Source organism: Lycium barbarum, chromosome 4 (genome assembly GCF_019175385.1).
Source record: "Lycium barbarum isolate Lr01 chromosome 4, ASM1917538v2, whole genome shotgun sequence".
Taxonomy (NCBI): domain Eukaryota; kingdom Viridiplantae; phylum Streptophyta; class Magnoliopsida; order Solanales; family Solanaceae; genus Lycium; species Lycium barbarum.
In genome coordinates this window covers 5933807-5956800 of record NC_083340.1, presented here as the reverse complement: position 1 = coordinate 5956800, position 22994 = coordinate 5933807, and the positions used below count along the sequence as shown (strand labels likewise).

Below are 22994 nucleotides of genomic sequence, written 5' to 3'. Positions count from 1 at the left end.
ATCTGATAAATACACTCGATCGGAGATGCTGGAGAAGATGATCGGCGACGACTGGCCGACGGTGAAGAGAGAGTGAAAAAAGAGAGAGAGTTGAGGGAGAAGAGAGAGCGAGGATTGAGGGAAAAGATTGATACAATGGAATAAGAGAAGATGAGTTTCGAATTAGTTACCTTTTGTAATTGAAATACAACATTTAGCTACTAGATGTAATTAAATTAAAGTATAGTTACTAATTATAAATATCTCTTATATGTTCTCTACACTACTTAAAATTTCTCAAATAAAAAGTTTAGTATTACTACAATTCTTGACAAATATATAACTTGAAGATATATAGTGGGGAGAAAAAAAAAAAAAGAGAGAAAATCTACTAGGGCCTTACTGTGTACACAAAATATATTGTCCCACTGTACGTCCATCATTTCCAAATAGACTTGTGCTCATGTCTCACCCACACATCCTTGTCCAAATAAAGACATCAACTCACCATACCGGCATACCCCCACGTCGCATCCAAATTCTTCCTCGGTGACAGCCTAACCTTTTTATTAGATCCAATCTTGGTCTTTGTTTTTTCCTTACGTACACCCATTAGACTACATACCAAAAAATTTCACTGGACGGCTAACTATAGCAATATTTTGATAGGCGGTAGTTTGTATTGAGTTACGTTACAATTATACTTATACTATTATAAAAACATATTATTGATAATATGGAGATTATATTATTTGAAGACAGAAATATCTTTTTAAAGTAAGCAGATTCATGTATTAATTACTATCATATAACCATTATTATTTTTTAATAATTGCAGTGTTTAAACTAATTTGGGTATAAATTGATTAATTCTACTGAATTTGAATATGAAATTTCATGGTATTTAACCCACTTCATTAATTATTAGGTCAAACACTTAAATGTCATTATTATTAATCACGGCATAAACAATCCTCGTATTATCATTCCTATATAACTAGTAAATGCACCAAACGACTCCCTTGTATTATATAAAACACATAATACTGTACTATGTATATATGTTGTAATTGTATGCTCATGCACTATTATATATTCTAACTTTATTACATAGAATAGGTTTTAAAATATGCTCACTCTCCATGTTGTTTCAACTTACGTGACACTTTTCATTTTTTGAGGTTCAAACTACATGAACTTTGATCAGTGTTTTTAAAATGCACCTTTTCATCAAATTGACACAAGAAGAATTACAATTATTATATAGTAATATACGCATAGCTTTTAAATATTTTAGTTTAAAATATTAAGTGAAGGTAATTCAATTTAGCTTCGAAGATTAGTTAATTTGATTCTTGATAACGAAAAATGTCACATAAATTGCGACAACAAATAACAATAAGATATCCAATGTAATTTCACAAGTGAGATCTAGAGACGTAGAAAAGCTATTTTCGATAAATTGAGACAGATGGAGTAATATATATACAAAAATAAGTATACAGTCTAAATTCATCTTTCATCTGCTTTTTCTTGTTTATAGTTAAAATACTCCCTCCGTTCACTTTTACTTGTCTATTACATATGACTATGACTGAAAATAAGGATGTGTGGGAAAGGGAAAAGGGAAATGGGGAGGAGATTACAACGTGGGAATTCGAACCCTCACCAATAAAGCGAAAGTTCAAATAGTCAACCAACTGAACTACTAGCTACTACTAATAGTTAATATGTTTATTACATATGACTGAAATTTTAGATCTGTCTATGCTTCATCCATCCACCTGTAAGGTGCGTATATATATAAATACTCCATTTTCGCACCTTCCTTTATTCCTTTTTCGAAACACCATAGTAATATTTCTCTTTCTACTTTCTATTTCAAGATTCACACTTCTCTCTACCACTTTCCATTATTATGGGTTTCCCATCAAACGGTTCATCACAAGACAAACCATTCAAGTTCTTGATCTATGGTCGAACCGGTTGGATTGGTGGTTTACTTGGTAAACTCTGTGAAGCTCAAGGCATTGAATACGTATACGGGTCGGGTCGGTTAGAGAACCGGAGCTCACTAGAGTCGGACTTGGAAACCGTTAACCCGACCCATGTATTCAATGCAGCTGGTGTTACGGGTAGGCCAAATGTTGACTGGTGTGAATCCCATAAAGTGGAGACAATTAGAACTAATGTTGTCGGCACACTTACGCTTGCTGATGTTTGTAGAGACAAAGGGTTGATCCTTATTAATTATGCTACTGGTTGTATTTTTGAATATGATTCGGGTCACCCCTTAGGGTCGGGTATCGGGTTTAAAGAAGAGGATACTCCTAATTTTACCGGATCTTTTTATTCCAAGACTAAAGCTATGGTGAGCTAGCTCATTGTTTTACATTATCTTATTCTGTTTATGGATCTGTTAGTTGATGTATTATCTTGTATGGATCTATGGTTAAGTAGTTTTTTTTTTATTATTATTAATGATCTAATGTGGATTCATATGTGTGATACCAACTTGTTGGTTACTAAGCTAGTTATTGCGTATGGATATATATAGCTGATTCATATAGCCGACTCAACTAATTAGGAAACTAGATGTAGTTGTTTGCTTCTTGAATTAAGGATCTAATGCATATACAGTGTATATATATAGTATACCTGGTACCGGTTGCTGGTGGGAGGTAGCAGATATCCTGTGGAATTAGTTGAGGTACGCGCAAGCTGGCTCTTGCCCAGAGAGTGCGGTTATAGAAAAAAAAGAGTAGTATTTCGCTTAGTCTAATCTAGAAGTAGTATAATATGAGTTGAGCTTAAATGAAGCAGTGAGGATTCATGTAGACGTACTCCAACTTGTTTGGTACTGAGGTGGTGTTGTTGTGATCTATGAGAAGTAGAAGTAGGTCTTCGTTCTTTGAGTGTAGAGTGCTATAGGTAATAAAAAGTTTAGAGCTTTTGTTTGGTATTATAAATGCTGGGGTTAGATCCTATTTTGGGATGTACTTATTTATTGTGATGAAGCTACTTGCTAAAATAGTGACAGTTATTCTTGTGATTACTGATTAGATCAGAGATATCGATCTATTTCCAAGATTCGTAGTCATGCTTGTGCAAATCGATCTGAGTTTTTGAGAGGAGTGGTGGGTTAATGTAATAGGCAGAGTTGAGTTCCAAAGATAATAAAATTTGATTACGGATTTACGATAGATGCTTCAAACTGCAACCTTTCCTAGAAATAGTTCTATAATGTGGCAGTATGTGTTATTCTTCTCTTGTTTAATTCTTTCTTATTTCATTGATTCGTTCTCTGTCTTTGAGCTCCATTCAGATTGTTTTATATCTTGGTCTAAAACCTTTATTTGGCAATTCGTGGAACATTTAGATCTATGGTTGTCCATGTTTGTGCTACTTTTTGGAAATGTTCTGTTTTAGGTAGCTTGATAACTCACCAACTATTATACCCATTTGGGCATGCTTAAATTATTTGGAGTGTGATTAAAACCTGCAACTATTATACCTACTTGGGGCATGCCTAATATTTGGAGTGCGATTAAAAACCTTGAACTATATTCTTATTCCGGCTGTTCATCATTTCAGGTGGAGGAATTGTTGAAAAACTACGACAATGTCTGTACCTTAAGAGTCAGAATGCCCATCTCCGCGGACTTGACCAACCCACGAAACTTCATCACCAAGATCACTCGATACGAGAAGGTAGTCGACATCCCAAACTCAATGACAATCTTGGATGAACTTCTCCCAATATCCCTTGAGATGGCAAAGAGAAACCTGACTGGCATATGGAATTTCACAAACCCTGGAGTTGTTAGCCATAATGAGATCCTGGAGATGTACCGTGACTATATCGACCCAAGCTTCACTTGGAAGAACTTCAACCTCGAGGAACAAGCAAAGGTCATTGTTGCTCCAAGGAGTAACAATGAGCTCGATGCTTCGAAATTGAAGAAGGAATTCCCTGAAATGAAGTCCATCAAGGAGTCCCTCATTGAGAATGTGTTCAAGCCAAATAGGAAGACAGCAGTAGCTTGAAACTTAGAGAAAGAAAAAAAAATGCTCCGATTTTTGTTTCAACTATGTTTCAGTCCTAATATTTGGGGCTGGCTTTGTCTTTTCTATCTTTATTTTCTTATTTCTGTTTCTTTGAGAAGAAGTGAACTCCCCATCATAGGACCTGCACCTTTTCCCTGTTTCTTTTTTCCTTTATTGTTGTATTGAATGTTGTAATGGTATTTATTTCATTATGAATAAATTGAAAAATGATATGCCAATTTGATGATAGAATTGATGCAGAGAATATACTTTGTTGTTTGTCCTCTCTTTGTACAAATTAGTTACTATTATCTCATCCTACATATAGTAAATAGGAGCAAAATGTACCGGTTAATGTCGTGTAGCTAGCTTTCTTTAGTTTCTGTATTGACTAAAATGCAAGTACTTTTTACAAGTTGAATAAGTTTGACCTAACCATAACATATTACCAACCATCTTTCCTAAGTTATCATTCACGTTCAATGTAGATAATTTACCCGTTGTTTTAATTAACTTGATTGTGTCAAATATGTTTAATGATGAAAAACAGAAAAGTGTTTACATCAATTCATATCTGCAGATGCCGAACCCAGGAAACAATTCTTGGAGTTTGACCTGCCATGTTTAAACTATTGAGTTTGAAGTGGTTTTTGCTGCTTTCAAATAAACAAGATAAGGGTAAAAAGTTGCTTTCAGTTACATTTTAAACGCTAGTAAAACTTGAATTCCGAAAAGTGGCCAGCCACGCAATGGCCATTTATTTAATATCTTTGTCCAACAGCATGGCTATTTGTTTAAAATAAATGGACTTTGACCAATTATACGTTTTGCATATTTTTGGGGCCTTCATTGAGACCCATCTGGGACCTCATACGACGTTTGGCGCATATAGGAACTTCAATCATAACGTATTTGTATATTTTATATACACTTAATACGAATGGTAACAATTAACAATGTAAGAGTAATATCTCATAATCATGAATTGAACCAACACTATCTTCATAGTTTATAATTTGGTATTTGATGTTTTGACCTCTTAATAAGTAATTATACTTCAAATTATTTACCCCTTATTCATAGGCCTACGAGAGTAAAAATATAGGAGTAACACTTAACGTTGTGATTACGTAATGAGTCTCTCTTTTTTCCTTTTTGCTCCAAATCAAAGTAAATTGATTTAGTCTTGCTGTTGTTGCATATCAAACTTGATGTAATGAAATCAGCAGATGTTTAATGTCCAAACGTGATATTTTGGTATGTGAAAGAATAGTAACAAGTGTATTTTTGTTGTTTGAATAATGTTCAGGCAAAGAAGAATTAGGTTGGAGACTACGGATTTACAGCCTCTCTACCTCCACGAGGTACTACCCTCCCCAGACTCCACATTGTATGAATATACTGGGTATGTTGTTGTTGTTAAATTTTACATTTAGGAGTTGAACATAATTTTTAAGATAAAAACTTGCCTTTCTTAATAATTGATATAGAACCCGGTTGCTTACTAAAACAAAAAAATATTATCGTTAAAGCATTAGTATTAACGTAAACAAATACTATGCGGGGGGATGGACGTTACGGGGTGGGGATGAACATGAGGTGTGTTAGAGGGCGAGGAGGACACAACCAATATGAAACGCCACTTGTGGAACTTGTTTTCCATACTTTTACTAAGGAAGCCATTTTCTTCATTTTGAAGGAACTTGTTTTCCTAGAAAAAATGTTTTTCTTTTAAAAAATTTGACCAATCAAAATGAAAAAATTGAAAAACATTTTTTGAAAAAAAATTTCCTCCTTACCGAACACACCCTAAATATCGAGGGGAATTCTTGAAGATCTACTATTTCAATGGCATAAATACATATCTAAATTATGATCACCAAGATCTACTACTTAGTTTTTCACCTTATTGTCAGTTTGTCTTGCAAATACTATTTGGATAGTAATGTTAAACATCGGACGAGGTTTGGGCCATCTTGGTCAAGAAAAAGTTTGGAAATAGATGAGTTTGGGCTTATCATGTCTTGGTGCAGACCCACATTTACAGGCCTACTTACTTAATGCATGCAGCTATGGGTGTACATGGACGGAGTTGGTTTGGTTTTTCAAATACCAAATTAAATTAATTATGTCGGGTTTTTAAATTTACAAACCAAATCAAACTAAAAAAAGTCGGGCTTTTTTGACTTTTGGTTTTCTCGGGTTTTTTTTCGGATTTTTTCGGGTAAAGTCTTCATACAAAACATATAGCTTGTGTTTCAAATATTTCTTTAGTTCTAGCTTATACAACTATCTAATTAAGGTGAAAATAACACAAAATGTGAGATGAGTGATGACATTGTATTAAAATATTAAACAAAAAATATATTGAAATCGCTAAGCCATAATGAAAATGATCAAAATCTAAAGGTACTAAGTCATGCTAATATAAGTACTGCTAATTAGTATTAATTACGACTGAATATTAAAGAAAAACTAAATTAAATTATGTATTTTACACTGTCTAAACCAATGCAAAACTAAGAAATAGATATCCAACATTATTGTTATTCCTAGCGTTAGAATTAAATTTCTTTTATTAGCATTAGTATGGATTTGGTTTTGATTTGGACTTTATTTGAGTTATTAACATCTATGGGCTATAAACTTATTGGACCATTCAAAATTCTAAGTCTAAGCTTGAAATAATATGTGAAAAGACAAAAACTATGAAAATTTTTAAAAAATATTTATAAATTACATTACAAAAAAATATGTTTATGTATAGAATATTTTTTAAAAGTGCATAAGTGTAATGTCGGGTTGGTTTGATTGGGTTTGACTTTTTTTAGTTAAAACCAAACCAAGTCAAACCAAACCACTAGTCGATTTTTTTTTTCTCGGATTGTCGATTTGGTGAAGTTTGTCGATTTTCTTTGTACACCCCTACATTGAGCCATACAGGGCTGACTGAAAGGTCTAATTGGGACTAGTGTATTACTCTTTCTGTTTCATTTTGTGTTGAGGTGTTTGATTGGTTATGAAGTTAATTTTTTTTTTTCTTTTGTAATTTTAAATATGTCATACTCATCTTTGCGACTATAAAACTTGTCATTAAGGGTAATAATAAGTTTAGAGGTAAGCTGTTTTTAAATATATAAATGTGCACTTCCGAGCACATCATCAATAGTGGAAAGTGGAATTGCTTAATGTTGTGTACTATATATACAACTAAATTGATTCACGTCATTGTGCTGAATAAAAGAAATGAGGAAAGCTATAATAAAAAATATTGAAAGAAAAGTGAAAATTTGAAGATGGATCTTCCCTCCTGACATCTGATGAGTAGGAGCCCACTTCCTATTTAGCGGTACTTCCATGACTTGCCTTTCGAGGTCATGCCTGAAAGAAAGTTACTAGACTTGTCTGGATTGTGGTCCTTTTTTGGACAGCTATTGAGACATAAGTTTGCCCGAGCTTCTCTTGGAATACCTTCGTTATAGAAAAGTTATTCTTTAGGAACAACTGAAAAAGAAAATATTATCGTATAAAATAAAACAGATAGGAAAAGTATTTTGCTTTCTGTTAATGACCAATGTTATCTAATTTTCCTGGTAATAAATAGTAAAGTAGAATAATTAATTAGCAAAGATTAGTGATTTAAATGTTTAACTACTATAGTTTCTAGAGAACCTCATGTTACAAGGTCATCGAGAGAGATATTTGGTACAGATCGGTGGACACAACTAAGAGTTGAAATGAATAAAAAGAAGAAGAAAATCGAAATAAAAATTCCAAAACCCAAAAATGAGGTCTTAAATGGACATAATGAGATTACCAAAAAAAGTACAGTAAATCACAAATATTGAACATCATGACTTCATTATTACTCTGTCCCCTCATCCTGAACTTTCTCTCACAAAAAGTTAAAATATACATTAGGTTCAATTTTTTAATCCTTCTGCTAAACTTAATTTGTTTTAAGGTATTGATTGTTTTAGGTGGACAAAAAACATTTATTGGCTCTTTTTTCTTTTTTTTTTCCAAATGTACTTTTACCGCTCAAATTACTGGTACAATATCGTTGAGATTAATTTGTTTTAAGAGATACATAAAATGTAATTTAGACAATTATTCTCAAACTTAAACTATTAAATGTCATTTTTAAACTGTAAAAAGATTAAAAAATATAGTAGTAAATAATATGAAGTGAGGATAGTAAGAAAAAGGCTAAATACCCAGATAGCCCCTTAAACTTGACACTTTTTGTAACATAGACACTTAAATTTACATAGTGACCAGATAGATATTTGAATTTGGCAAAAGTGTAACTTTTAGTCCATCTTCTTCGTGAGCATATGATCGGCAAAAATGGCCACTACGGCCCAAACCAGTAAAAGATTCTCTAACCACTGAACTCCTTCGCTTATTTCTTTCTTCCCCAAAATAATTATTACTATTTCAGTTCATTATTCAAAAAAAGTATACTTTGACAAATCGTTTTAGCTGAAGTTATTACAATTACGAATTGATTACCATAGTTATCAAAGTCTTTCTTGTTTAGATCGAATCTAAAAAGCACTCAGAGAACAATACAAGAAAAATCAATTAGCAATGCAACATTATTGTGCTTTTGAAGCCATTTTTTTTAGAGAACTTAATTTGCCAAAGAATGAGTTTTATTGTAAAAGTCCAAATTCAACAACAAAAAAAATTAATCAAGAAAAGAACTACATTAATTAAAATATGAAGGAGAACGGGGAAGAAGGTCTCTGCTACGAAGAAGTTAAAAATGGTCCATCTGTGAGAAAGGAAGGGACAGCATGGGGGGATGAAGAAATGGAGGGAGTGACCTGGCAGTGGTGGGGGTGAGAAGTGGTTTTATTTCTCATATTTGTATTTATTCTTAAATTAGTTTTTTCTTATTGTGTAATTCTACTTTTAAAATTTATATTTGTCAATTCTTTTGGAAATTACACGTGTCATTTAATAATTGGTGTATTTAACACATGAAAGCAAGTGTACTTCACGCACTAGGCCTTATGTGCATAAGTGTTTAAAAGATACACTTTTGTCAACTTCAAGTATCTATCTGATCACTATGTAAGTTTAAGTGTCTATGTTATAAAAAGTGTTAAGTTTAAGGGGCTATTTAGATATTTAGCCTAAGAAAAATGAAATACTCAATTTAAGTGATTTACGAGCCACGCATTTGTGTCGCCAATTTCGGTACCATAGTCATAGGTGATTATAGGTTTCGCTGCCTATTTGCATTTATGGTGTGTTTGGTAGGAAGGAAAATATTTTTCTGAAAAATAATTGAATTTCTTATTTATTTTTTAATTTTTGGTAAGTAAGAAAAAAAATCACCGCAAAAACATTTATATGTAATCTAGCAAACACTATGAAGGTGGGATGGGGTGGGAGTGGTGGTGGGTATTAAGATGGTTAAACAGTGGGGGTTGGGGCATTGGGTGGGTGAGGAAGAGACAATGAACTTGAAATGTTACTTATGAAACTTGTCTCTCCTTTTTTCATTGGGAAAGTTACTTCCTTCATTTTTTAAAAACTTATTTTTCTAGTAAAAAAACATTTCCTCCATACCAAACACACCCCTAGTCCGTGACATAACTCAGGGAGTATGATGAGATGGTTGAGATTCTCCCACCTTTAATTAGACCAAAAAATAAGTAAGAAAATTAATTATATTACAATAAAACATTTTCATTTCATACCCAACACACCCAAAATGGGGCTTTTAATTATAGGTGACTCCTAAGTTCTTTTTTTTAGTGGAGGTGATGATTTTTTATTAGTGGTCAAGGGGTTTTGAACTTGTCCAAAAGTTTCCATTTTGACACTTTGACCCTTAACTTTATTTTTAACACTTTGGCCTCAAGTTTTATTTTTAACACTTTGACCCACTCTCCCGGCCCCTCCCCCCCCCCCCCCCCCCCCCGCCCCAAAAAAAATTAAACCCCACCTCTTCCTCCTCCCCCAACCCTCCACCCCATGCCCAACCCCACTCCTCCCCCCTCCCCCCAACAAAAAAATAATTGTTTTTTTATTTTCTTTTTCTTTTTTTGCACCTACCTACCCCCACCCTTCCAAAAAAAAATGTTTGAAAAAAAAGTCTTGAAAAGTTTTTATTTTTGTATTTTTGCCCCCCCCCCCCCCCCCCCACTCACACACACTCCAAAAAAAATCTTGAAAAGAAGTTGGGGGTTTAGGAAAAGTTTGGATAAAATTCATGTTGTTGTTGTTGTGTGTTTGTAGTAGGGGTGGGCATTCGATTCTTCGGTTCGGTTTTTTGAAAGTGGACACCGAACACCGCACCGAATTAGTTCGGATCAGTTCGTTTTTTTGAAGTTCGGTTCGGTTCGGTTCTAATTCGATTTTTCTAATTCGATTTTTTTCAACACCGAACACCGCACCGAATTAGTAGACCATATTCTTGTATGCTTTATTTTATCTTCCTCTTAAAAGTATTATTTGTCTGATAATCATTTATATACATTCAGCTAATTATTTTGATCAAGATGGTATAAAAACCAATCCCAGATTAGAAAAAATGATTTAATATAGGCCATGAGTATTATTGAAGATAAATTTATTTATCCAATTTAAACCTATAGATGTTCTAAATAGTACATCTCACGTCCAAATTTTAATATGATGAACCAAACATCCGACAATAAACAAAATCGTTTTGTGATTATTATCAATTGTCTTCTATTTTGCATTATAATCTCTCAATAATTTGTTCCATTCTTGTAGGCCCTTTTGATTTTTGAATGGAAAATTTTCCAGTTGAATCTTTGATGGCTTCTGGAATTTAGCAGCTTCTTTCTTAATCATATACATTAATTTGGGTCTGAGAGAGTGGATTGAGTGTTGTAAAAAAAATTGTATTCATGTAGTAAATCTTCGGAAAAAAATTTGGTTAAATCGAAATACCGAAGAACGGTTGACCCGAAACCGAACACCGAACCGAAACACCAAATTTGTCATAAAAAAAAAATGAAACCGAAAACTGAATTAATTCGGTTCGGTCCGGTTTTTCGGTTTTCGGTGTTTATGCCCACCCTTAGTTTGTAGTGAAATAGATGGTTCTTCTGTTATTTTCCTGGTATGGTTCAGGGTTTAGGAAAAGATATCCAACTGATGGTTTTTTTTTGTTCTTGTCCTGGTATTTATATGATTTTGTTTGTACAAGATAACTAACAGATTTGTAGTTGTTGCAACAAGTTCTACACTTTTTGCAACAAGTAGATAATCTGTTGCAACGACTCATTCATCTGTTGGACATAGCTTCAATTATTTGGTTCTGTTTGTAGAAGATATCCAGCAGATTTGTAGTTGTTGTCCAAGCCGAAATACGCCATAGTTGTTAATTGCACCGTGTTGTAATAATAGTTATATGTTGAAACTTTATGACATTTTAATGTTGTTCTTTTTTAAAATGGTAATTTATGTTCTTGGTGCTTGTTAACTTGGTTTATATGATATGTTGATCGTGTCCAATCATAAGTGTGTGTATTGTTGTTAATAAATTGCTGAACAATTTCCAACGAGTAGTGAATCTGTTGCAACAGCTCTGTAACTTGTTGGGTTTTATCCAACAAGTAACAGGAATTGTTGCAACAACTAGTAACTTGTGTTTTATTCAACTGCTAAAAGAATTTCGTAAGCAATCTGTTGCAACAACTGACAGGCCTTGTTGCAGCAACTAAGTTACATGTTGGGGTTTTTCCAACAAGTGGAGTGACTTGTTGCAGAAACTGGGTAACTTGTTATGTTTTATCCAACAAGAGTACAAACCTGTTCAACAATTATGTCATTTGCTGCAACAGATACTACAGTTGTTGCAACAGATAATACACTTGTTGCAACAGATATTACAGTTGTTGCAGCAGATACTACTTGATCAACCCATATTTAGTGATCAACAAATGGAATCAATGATATTTAGTGATAAACAAAGAAAATCAATGATAAGTAGTGATCAATATATAATACTTAATTAATTTAATTGTATTTTATGTCAGAAAAGATGATCGACTAAATCAATATGCACTAAATCCAATGACCATTAGAGTGAATTGATGTGAACTATTTTATTCACCCATATTTAGTGATAAACAAATGAAATCAACGATATTTAGTGATAAACAAATGAAATCAACTATATTTAGTGATCCATATATAATACTTAATCAATTTGATAGTAGTTTGAGTCAGGAAAGATGATCTACTAAGTCAGTAGGCACTAAATCGAGTGATCATTAGAGTGATTTGATGCGAACTACTTGATTCACCCATATTTAGTGATCAATGTATAATACTTAATAAGTTTGATATATTTTGAGTCAGGAAAGATGATCTATTACGTCAGTATGGACTAAATCGAGTGATCATTAGAGTGATTTGATGCGAACTACTTGATTCACCCAAATTTAGTGTTAAACAAAGGAAATCAAAGATTTTGAGTAATGAATATATATATCTACTAACATCCTTAATGGATTAGATAGTAATTTCATGGATTAGATGGGCAATTCTAAGTGTATTCTTCCTAAATCGAGTGATCATTAGTGTGATTTGATGTGAAGTACTTAATTTAACCATATTTAGTGATAAACAATGAATTCAATGTTATTCAGTATAAACAAAGGAGTTCAATGTGATCAATATCGTGAATATGTTGCAACAATGGAGGAGTTGTTGCAACATATGAGATACGTGCTGCAACATATAAGTAAGTTGTTGCAATAATTCAAACAAGGTGATTGATCTGTTGCAACAACTAAGCAACTTGCTTAAGCATCTGATCCATCTGTTGAAACAGATTAGTAACTTGTTGCAACCTCTTCAACAAGTGTATGATTTGTTGCAACACTTAACTCATCTGTTGCGACATATTTTTTAATTTTTGCAATAATTTAAGCAATTGTTTGATTTTTTTTCCCAACAGGGTAGGTAATTTGTTGCAATAACTAAGCAACTTGTTTAAAAAGATAAGTAACTTGTTAAAACAGATTAGTAACTTGTTGAAACAAATTAGTAACTTGTTGCAACTTCTTCAACAGTGTATGCATCTGTTGCATACAACCACCTTAGCTCCAAATACCACAACTAATCAAAATAAATAAGTTCATAAACATCATTCACAAATAACATAAAGGACAAAAAAAAAATTATTCAATAGCAACCTTGGCTCCAAATACTACAACTTAAGTAATAATTTGTTTAGCAACTACCTTATGGGGTGTAGCAGATTTCCTTGATCTACTCCATCTCCATCATCAGTTTCTTCATCTTTTAATTCTTCTTCACTTTCTTCATATTTATCTACTGTTTCTCGGCTCTGTTCTTCATCTCTTTTTGAGGATTGATTGTCAGTTTGGCTGTCAATTTAACTATATCTTTCCTCAACATTTGCTGATTCATAAATAGATTGTCTATTTGTTGTAACAACTACAAATCTGTTGAATATCTTCTACAAACAGAACCAAATAACTGAAGCTATGTCCAACAAATTTGTAGTTGTTGCAACAGATTGTCTACTGGTTGCAATAAGTGTAGAACTTGTTGCAACAACTGCAAATCTGTTGGATATCTTCTACAAACAGAACCAAATAACTGAAGCTATGTCCAACAGATTTATAGTTGTTGCAACAGATTGTCTACTTGTTGCAACATAATGTAGAACTTGTTACAACAATTATCAATCTATAGGATACCTTCAACAAATAGAACCAAATAACTGAAGCTATGTCCAACAGATTGTAGTTGTTGCAACAGATTGTCTACTTGTTACAACAAGTGTAGAACTTGTTGCAACAACTACAAATCTGTTAGATATCTTCTACAAACAGAAGCAAATAACTGAAGCTATGTTCAACAGATTAGTGAGTCGTTGCAACAGATTGTCTACTTGTTGCAAAAAGTGTAGAACTTGTTGCGATAACTACAAATCTGTTGGTTGTCTTCTACAAACAGAACCAGATAAATACCAGGATAAGAACAAAAAAACTATTTGTTGGATATATTTTTCTAAACCCTGAACCATACCAGGACAATAACAGAAAAACCATCTATTTCACTACAAACACACAACAACATCAACCTGGATTTTATCCAAACTTTTCCTAAACCAAAAAAAAATAAAAAAATCAAAACTTCCTTTCAAGATTTTTTTTTGGTGTGTGTGTGTGTGGGGGGGGGGGGGGGGGGAGGGGAGTAAGAAACCAACAAAAAAATAATTCAAAACTTCTTTTCAAGAAAAATCATTTTTTTGGGGGGGGGGGGGGGGTGGGTGGGTGGGTAGGGGTGGTGCAAAAAAATAAAAACTTTTCAAAACTTTTTTTCTTAAAACAAATTTTTTTGGAGGGGTGGGGGGTGCAAAAAAACAAAAAGAAAAACTTGTCAATTTTTTTTAGGGGGATGGAGGGGAGTGGGAGGAGGAGGAGTGGGGACTGATAAAAAAAATTAAAAAATTTTTTGGGGGGTGGGGGTGGGGTGAGGGGTGAGGGGTGAGGGGTGGGAGGTGGAGGAGTGGGGACTGGTAAAAAAATTAATTTTTTTAATTCTTTTTTGGGGGAGGGGGTTGTAAAAATAAATAAAGAAAATCAAAACTTAAAAAAAAAATTGGGGGGAGGGGTGGGAGGAGGAGAGGGGGATTGGTGAAAAAACAAATAAAAAATATCAAAACTTAAAAAAAAAAATTGGGGGGTAGGGGTATATGGGGCAGGGGTAGCGGTGAAAGGAGGAGAGGGGGGGCGGGCTGGGGAAAAAGCAAATTAAAAATATCAAAACTTTTTTTTAAAAAAAAATATTTTGTGTGGGGGGGGGGGGTGGAGCGGGGGGAGGGGGAGGAGGAGAAGGGGGCTGGTCGGTTTTTTGGATTAAATTGGATCTTTTTGTATTTTGTAAAAAATTAAGAAGTTTGAAAAAATACATTTTGAACCTCAATCTTCTTAATCCCAAATTTAATTAGATTTTACTTTCAAGTGATCCCCACGAGTCACCTATCATAATTTCAAAACTAAAATGTCACCAATAGCTAATTCTTCTCCAAAATGAGTATTCATTTTCCTTGCGCTATTTTCACTCCCCATTACTCTTTGACAAAGGAAATTCACCAATTCATTTTGAGCCCCCACTCTAAGGCCCCTTATTATGGTGGGGACCTTATTTTAGATCCATTTTCTTACACTAATTGTTGGACCATATGTGGCAGTAGCCGCCATGTCCACTGAGAAAAAGTCACACTCTCCCTACCCACATTTCACCTTACACGTGTCACCATCTCACTCCCCCTTTCCTTAAATACCTCCTAACTTCAACCGTCTGATTCATCCTTCTCAATTCTTCCTCCATTTCCACTTCACCTTTCTTGGTTTTTCTCATCTTTAATTCACATATCAACAAATTTTTCATTGTTATTTCACTGTTTTGAGTGAAAATAAATTCTTGGTTTTCTTAAAGATGTCGACTTTTCAAGAACCAGATGATGAGTGTGGCACTTCAGAGCTTAGCAATGGAGTTACCGATGAGAAAAAAGTGGTATTTTCAGCTTTAAAACAAGAACCATTTGAGTCTGATCATCAAAATTTGGTTCCGTCAATGCCTATTGGGGTGGCTGCTACAGCCACCCCACGGCGGTCTTCCACGAAAGACCGCCACACAAAAGTAGAGGGACGTGGCCGAAGGATCCGAATACCCGCCACGTGTGCGGCTCGGATCTTTCAGTTGACCCGAGAATTAGGTCACAAGTCTGATGGAGAAACTGTTAGGTGGTTGCTTGAACATGCAGAGCAAGCTATTATTGAAGCTACTGGAACCGGAACTGTCCCGGCGATAGCGGTTTCCGTTAACGGGACACTTAAAATTCCGACAAGTAATGGGGAGATTGACGAGGATAATCCTGTGAAACGTAGAAGGAAATCAACGAACTCGGAGTTCGTTGATGTGGGAAGTTTGAATAAAAGTGGAGCACATGTTTCACAATTTGCTCCTGTGACCGTAGCCGCGGCCCCCACTGCTCCTCCGCAGGGACTAGTACCCGTGTGGGCATTGAGCAGTGGAGGTATGATGGTACCATCCAATGCCATTTGGATGACACCAGCTACGGTCCCACCAGCTCAATTAAACGTCAGTGAGAATAACAACAACAATAATAATAACGTCTTTCAGTATCCTCAGTTATGGACGATCACTCCTTCAGTGACACCTGTTTTTAATTTGGCCACAAGGCCGATATCATCTTTCGTGGCTGCAACAGCCACGAATATAAATGGTCCGCCACCAATAATGATGGCAGGACCGTTAGGTATGAAAGATGAAGTGGTAACAACTAGGGGGCCTAAAGTTGGGTCGAACACGTCTAGCATGGCCCCAGCTAGTTTAAGTTCTAGTGGAGCTAGAAATAACAAGAATAATGATGTTAAAACTCATATGTTGAGAGATTTTTCACTTGAGAGTTATGATAGAAAAGAGTTACAGTTTATGAGTCCAAGTGGAAATCATCAACAAGAAGATCCAAGTTACATCTTCAAAGCCATGAAGTCATGAAGAGAGAGATGGCGGATTAATGGGCGATCAAGAAGGCCCACGGCTTGGACCGGTGACCTTCATTGCACTTGGAAGGATGCCTGCTTAACGTCAGTTAAAGTGGTCGATCATATGTCATAATTTATAGCAGTAAAGATAGAGACAGAGTTTAGACCAAATATGCTCGAAATACTCTGTATGTACATACTAGAGGAGATTAGCAATTCACCTTCTTTTATTTATTTTTTTGATTTCCGCAAAACTAATGTTAATTAGAGGTTGAATGATCTATAACTCTATTCAGAAAATTTCCAGTAAATCAGATTATAACTGTTAATGAAAATGTTTCTTTTCCTTCAGCTTTGTCATAATTTATCTGTCTATTAAGAGCTGACAGTTTGCATTATTTATTATCTTAATTGTCATATCTATGAAGCCCTAATGTCTAATTCACTGAAGTGGAAATCAGATGACTTCCAAATTAATCTTACAATCATACTGCATTATGTGTCACATAAGTGTCTTTTTTGCACTTATAGGCCACATTTGGTCTTTTAATAAGAACAATATCAAAGTGAATTCGCATATGCAGTTTAAATGATACTGCTTTTAAACTGTAGTAAAGAAGTTTTAAATTGTCCTTACAAAAATGAAATACTTGGTAATAGGAATAATAGAACATTTGAACAATATAACATATTCTGTATTCTTATATATCCAAATTTAAGAATTCACAACAAAATTTAAATAATTTAACTGTCGCACGTTGAATTTGTCATTCTTCTTAAAACTTGTAGTAATTAAAATGTAAACTGTTAATTCTATCCTAATTCATATTCTAACTTTTCTCTTGAGATTTTCTCAACCGCTTTACGTTATTCCTCCTGTACTAAATATTATTAGTACAGTTTTCACAATTTTGTAAGTACAAATTTAACTATTTAAAACTAGACTTCTGATATTTTCTCAAAACTGGAGTTTCCATGTGTTAATATCTTTACTGCTGAGTGGAGTACTATATAAGAGGAACAATGTATTTTAAATTTAACAATCTTATTTGACTGGGATCTGGTTTTGGGAACTGAGCGTAATTATAAAGTGGAGTTCTGAAAAGACAGGTTTAAGTGCAGTGATTGGTGTTAAAAAAGTGTTGGAGACGTGCACGTGATTATCGCAAGTGTAAAGTGAATTAGGACTTGAGAAGAGTGGGGACCCGGGCTTTTAATGGATCAGCTTGGGTTTGCGTGGTCGGTGGGTGTGGCCCACGGCCCACCTCGTCTAGTGGGTCAAACTCCACCAAATGGAAGTTTCTCGATCAAAAATACAAATCATGACTCTCTCTTTGAATATATCAAATTTGCATATATTCTTCGAACATGTAATGTGCTAACTCATAATCTAGCTGCGTCCTTTATTTCCATTTTACATAGAGTTTTTAGGGATTCTGTTTTCTCAAGTTGGTACATTTGAGGCATATTGAAAAGTAATGTAATGCAGTTGTTTATGAGAAAAAAACACTCTTTTAAATCAATCCTTTAGTAAAAATTTCATGAGTTTCACTCCGTTATTTAAGTTATAAATCTCGGGTTGCATTCTTCTTTGAGTACTCATAATATTTCAACTTCAAACTTGAAAAAGGATTTTGAGGTTTGAAAAATATATTTTAAGAGTTTTTCAAATTTTTTACTAAAAAATGATCAATTGTGATTTTATGTCCAAACATAACTTCAACTATCAAAATATCATTTTTTTTTAACTTTAACTTTAACTTCAAGTACTTTTAGGGGTCGTTTGGTACACAGACTAATTTATTCCGGAATTATAATCCCAGAATTATAATCTCGAGACTAATTTATTCCATCTGGGAGATAGCATAAAATAAACCCAAGGTTAATGGGATAAGGTGGAATATTCCATCATTAAGATTGTGCTTCATTTAATAAATTTATACCTTCTACCAAACATGGTACAAAATTAATATCAAAATTAGTGCTGGAATATCTCAACTTATACCATGTACCAAACGAACCCTTAATATATGAATGAACCAACTCCCATGCGAATGTCAACTTGGATTCACATATTAAATAGGGAAATTTACTTGGGTAGAGAACATATAAGTGGTATTTACTTTTAGTAACTATACTTTACTTTAATTACATCAATTACACAAGTTCACTAATACAATAACTCCTCTCCCTTCTTCTCTCTTTCACTGCTCTCTTCCCTCTTTTCTCTCCTTCTCTCTCGCCCATCTCTTTTCTCCCTCAATTTTCTCTCCTTTTTCCCCTCTTCTCCCTTCTTCGCCATTGGAGAAGGGCAGTTAAAGTAATTAATGTTCTTCCACGGACTCATATAACCCCCAACTGGTAGCTTTAAAGAGAACCTCCAGATCTGGCCCCCGACCACCAGTGTTGCTTCCACTGAATCTGGCTCCGTTCGCCAACCACGGCAGCGCATAAGGGTTGTTGTAGTTATGAAATTTCTGGCAGATCTGGCCGGAAATCGTCTCCAGATTTGTCCGGAACTAATGATTGTATTCATAAATACGACGATTGTATTCACATTTTTGAGTTTTTTTGCATTCATTTATTTAGTAGTGTATTTGTTAATATTTGGTGTATCTATGTTTTTATGTATTCAGTTTTACTTGTTGTATTCATTAATACAAAAAGCTCGTTTATGAATACAAATACTCATTTCAGGAAAAAAAATCGTTGTATTCATGAATACAGCGAAAACAAAAATTGAATACAGCGAAAAAAATGAATACAGCGAACATGAAAGTAGCTACGAGCTGTAAATAAGCAAAATGTAGCTATGGGGGATTTTTAACCCTCAAAATGTAGTCATTTATGAAATTTTCCCTATTAAATATACATAGCATATGACAATATTTTTAATATCTAGTGCCGTAAAATATCTTATCTCAATTTATATTAATAAAAAATAAGAATGTTAAAATTTAAAATACTTATAAAAGATATATTTTCCTAAAATTATTTAGAAAATAATGATCTATAATTCTATATGGAAATGAAGGGATAGGTAGGTTGGCGAGAGGAACGCTTGTGAATGCAAAGAGGTGGTGGGGCTGGGTTCCAGCGGTGAAGTGGGACCAGGGGCGTGCTTCAAGGACTGTGGGCCGATGAAATTATATGTCATATTTTAGGACTATGGCCCGATATTTTATTTGGACAACTGCAAAAATACCCGATTTTGAAATAGCCATTTAGATTATATCAGCAGTGCGTACAAATTTACATGTTTATTCATTTCGAAACAACTTCAGACATTTGGATAAGTCTGAAGTTTTATATAACTAAAGTTCAAGCACATATGAATAAGTTTATACACATATAGTTGAAGTTCAACCATTTTTACTTGAACTTTAGGCATCGCTTTAAACATATACATTTCCGACATTTTTTTTTGAAGTTAAAATTTGTAAAATCTAATGTCTGACAAATTATTTTGATGTGGGTAGACGTTTAGGGATCGTTTGGTGGGAGGGATAGGATTATTAGTCTCATCGGATTACAATTATCCCATGTTTGACCGGTGGGATAACTCCTTTGATATCTCACTGAATTCCATTCGTATGGGATAAAAAATGAGATAAGTTATCTCATATAGAAGGTGAAATAAATTATCCCATTCTATCCTACCCAATCCCACCTATATGGAATAAGTTATCTCTTCTACCAAGCCACCCCTTAAAAATCTTCTAAAAATAAGTACTGATTGAATAGGAGCATCCAGACTCCAGATAAGGTAGCCGTGGAATTTTTACCTTAAGGTGGGGATAGCTATTGTGGTGGGTTCCATCAAGGTTCAAGCTCTGAAGTGGTCCACTGATAAAAGGGCAATTTGCAGGATTGTCTTTCGCTGGGGTGGTCTTTAATTGTTTTTCCCTCAAATAACTGATCTTTAATTTTTGCCTTTGCTAAAAGCTTTTTAGTTTCGGGTTTGAATCTCACTCAGTTAAAAATTTAAACGAATTTCATAAGACATAAGTTGGGATTCGTATGACATAAATTGAATTTCAAACTCTGCCTTAAGGTAAAAAAAAAAAAAAAACATTTTTTTTGCTAGAATTTTACAAATCTTTGCCTTAAGGCCTAACTTTTGACAAAAATAAAGTTAGGCCTTAAGGCAGAGGTTTGCCTTAAGGCTTAATTTTGGGTAAAAGTTTGCCCAAAGGCCTAATTTAAGTTAGACCTCAACTTATGCCTTGCGAATCCCAACTTCTGTCCTGCGAATTTCAACTTACGCCTTGTAATTTTTTTTTTTACTGAGACTCAATTCGAACTCAGGATGTTTGAGTGTTAAGCGAAGGACAAATGTTAAAGACCACCAATTTGAGGGATAAAAATTAAAGATCACCGCAAAAGATGGACAATCCGCTCAAAATATATGCTGATAAAGGGGCGTGGGCTCTACTACCACGGTTGTTGTTGGGCCCAAAGGAGGACAATGTACGGCTCAAATTCGATGGTGGGGCACTTAGTTATTGTTGGACCAGTACAAAGAAGTCGATGCCACGATAATATACAAAAACGTGGTTGAATGGGAATTGTGTGGGACAATGAAAGTGTGAGCTCTTCAGTTGTCCCAGTCCCAGCATGTCTATGGCTCGTGTCCTTGGTCCAACTTGTACCTGACTTTAAAAATTTTGTGGGGATCCAAAATTTTAATCATGAAACAGTTGATAATGCAATGTTAATAGTTTGTGAAGTTTTCGCGGATTGCCCTTCAAACGCACTGATCTTTAATTTTTGTCATGCGGTATAAATTGTATAGTAATTTTTAGATTTTGTTGAGTGTTGAAAGTTTTTGTCGTGACCGGCATAACTTGAGGGATGATACATATGCCGAGCAAAATCTAAACTTATGTGCTGAAGGATAAAAAATAAAGACCACAAATTTGAGGGCTAAAATTAGATACCACCCCGAAATATGGGCATTTGATTGTCAAGAGGCGGACCTAACGTTTGTAGCTCCATAGCTATTTGTGAATTTTACTCTTTGGTATGTAGTACCAGCAAGAAAAGCATGTCCTGCTAGGAATTTCTCCCGCTACCGAAACCGTACAAAATGTCATGCAACTCTTTTAATTTATTGCAGATTTCCTTGTTTCGCATGGAAATATCGCAGGATTTCTTTTGTTTGTGTTATTTTTTTATTTCCCTATAATCACAGATGCTGAATTAGTTAGAGTTCAAAGCTTCAACAAGAGAAGGGAAATCCAGCAGGACAAAATAGCGACATAGATGCAAATCAACAACCAACTCAATCAGGATAATGTAAATAAATACAAACAAGAAACTCCAGATGAAAAAAGAAACATAAGTGTATAGCATATACATCCAGCAGGCACACTGCTTCTTCTTCTTCTTCTTCTTCTATGTACTCTTCAATCTGGGGAGTCTTCTTACCATAAGCCCTTCTGTACTCGGAATCAACCCCTATATGGTAGTAGGCTCCTCCTGGTAGAAGGTTGCCAGGCATTTCACACCAATAGTCATTTTTGATGCCAAACTCTCTTCTGGCCTCATAAAGTCCAACAAAAATGTCGACTTCCTCAGGAGTGTACTGTACAAAATGTTATTAGTCAGTCAATTACAAGGCCAAAGAGATGGATTCTAAAAAGATTTGAATGCCACAACAAATTCACCAACATGGAAATTTTCGCTTACCTCATATCTCTTTTCCAGCCTCTCTGCAACATTATTCATCACACTTGCAATGTTTGACAAACTAAAAGGATGTTGACCTTCGTTAAGTTTTAGTGAAAACATTGTTGCAGTCGATCCACCCCCATAGGAGAACATGATTACCCGCTGACCAGCCTGAAGTAAAAAAAAAAAAAATGAATTCAGAAACATATACTCTATAACAATATGAAAGAACAAAAAAAGAAAAGTAAGTTGCTTTTACCAATGTGTCGTGCTTATTGTGAAGGAGGGACGCAAAAGCAGCATAGAGAGACGCGGTGTACATGTTGCCAACTTGTTTTGGTATCAATGTGGTAGGTTCCACCTTTTCATCATAAAATGGTTTAGCAACTTGTTGGGATGCCTGAATTAACCAAGCGAACAGTTTAGCAACTTGTTTTGGTATCAATATGGTAGGTTGCATGACAAATTTCCATTTTCAGTCTCAGGGCTATTAATCCTACTTACAGACTTCATTCACTGATTTAAATAGAACAACTTTACCCTTCATTAAACTTTTGGTCTAATATGTAAAGGGCCAAATTTTCCATAGGGTCCAAAATAGAGCATCTTTACCCTCCGTTAAACTTTTGGTCTAATATTACCAATCGTTAGGAAGAAGTCTCCTTTTTGCCCTTGACTCCTAATGGAGCTCCAACCCAAGGGTAAATTTATACCATTGTCAAGTGGAAGTTTCTCGATCAAAAATACAAAGCA

The 22994-nt window shown here is 34.5% G+C and overlaps 3 protein-coding genes across 3 annotated transcripts; 2 read left to right on the top strand and 1 right to left on the bottom strand.

Moving 5' to 3' along the window:
- The first annotated feature begins 1799 nt into the window (after positions 1-1799).
- LOC132634986 (bifunctional dTDP-4-dehydrorhamnose 3,5-epimerase/dTDP-4-dehydrorhamnose reductase) lies at positions 1800-4278 on the top strand. Its single transcript, XM_060351184.1, has 2 exons — positions 1800-2350; positions 3574-4278. The coding sequence occupies exons 1-2, from the start codon at positions 1898-1900 to the stop codon at positions 4024-4026; spliced, it is 906 nt and encodes a 301-aa protein (XP_060207167.1). The 5' UTR covers positions 1800-1897; the 3' UTR covers positions 4027-4278.
- Positions 4279-15249: 10971 nt separating this feature from the next.
- LOC132634985 (transcription factor TCP19-like) lies at positions 15250-16919 on the top strand. The gene has a single exon (XM_060351183.1). The coding sequence runs from the start codon at positions 15496-15498 to the stop codon at positions 16579-16581; it is 1086 nt and encodes a 361-aa protein (XP_060207166.1). The 5' UTR covers positions 15250-15495; the 3' UTR covers positions 16582-16919.
- A 4911-nt stretch (positions 16920-21830) lies between these two features.
- On the bottom strand, positions 21831-22936 carry LOC132634983 (hydroxymethylglutaryl-CoA synthase-like). The gene is made up of 3 exons (XM_060351182.1): positions 22501-22936; positions 22260-22412; positions 21831-22155 (listed from the first exon to the last, which is right to left on the bottom strand). Exons 1-3 carry the CDS (start codon positions 22699-22701, stop codon positions 21853-21855), a joined length of 657 nt encoding a protein of 218 aa, XP_060207165.1. The 5' UTR covers positions 22702-22936; the 3' UTR covers positions 21831-21852.
- Positions 22937-22994: the final 58 nt, after the last annotated feature.

What these genes read in the sequence shown, in the direction of transcription:
- LOC132634983 (XM_060351182.1), bottom strand. Translation starts at nt 22,701, where the DNA reads ATGCAACCTACCATATTGATACCAAAACAAGTTGCTAAACTGTTCGCT. An exon ending in ACAATAAGCACGACACATTG is followed by an intron (nt 22,413 to 22,500) that starts GTAAAAGCAACT and finishes TTTTTACTTCAG; the next exon opens with GCTGGTCAGCGGGTAATCAT. An exon ending in GGCTGGAAAAGAGATATGAG is followed by an intron (nt 22,156 to 22,259) that starts GTAAGCGAAAAT and finishes CATTTTGTACAG; the next exon opens with TACACTCCTGAGGAAGTCGA.
- LOC132634985 (XM_060351183.1), top strand. Translation starts at nt 15,496, where the DNA reads ATGTCGACTTTTCAAGAACCAGATGATGAGTGTGGCACTTCAGAGCTT.
- LOC132634986 (XM_060351184.1), top strand. Translation starts at nt 1,898, where the DNA reads ATGGGTTTCCCATCAAACGGTTCATCACAAGACAAACCATTCAAGTTC. An exon ending in ATTCCAAGACTAAAGCTATG is followed by an intron (nt 2,351 to 3,573) that starts GTGAGCTAGCTC and finishes TCATCATTTCAG; the next exon opens with GTGGAGGAATTGTTGAAAAA.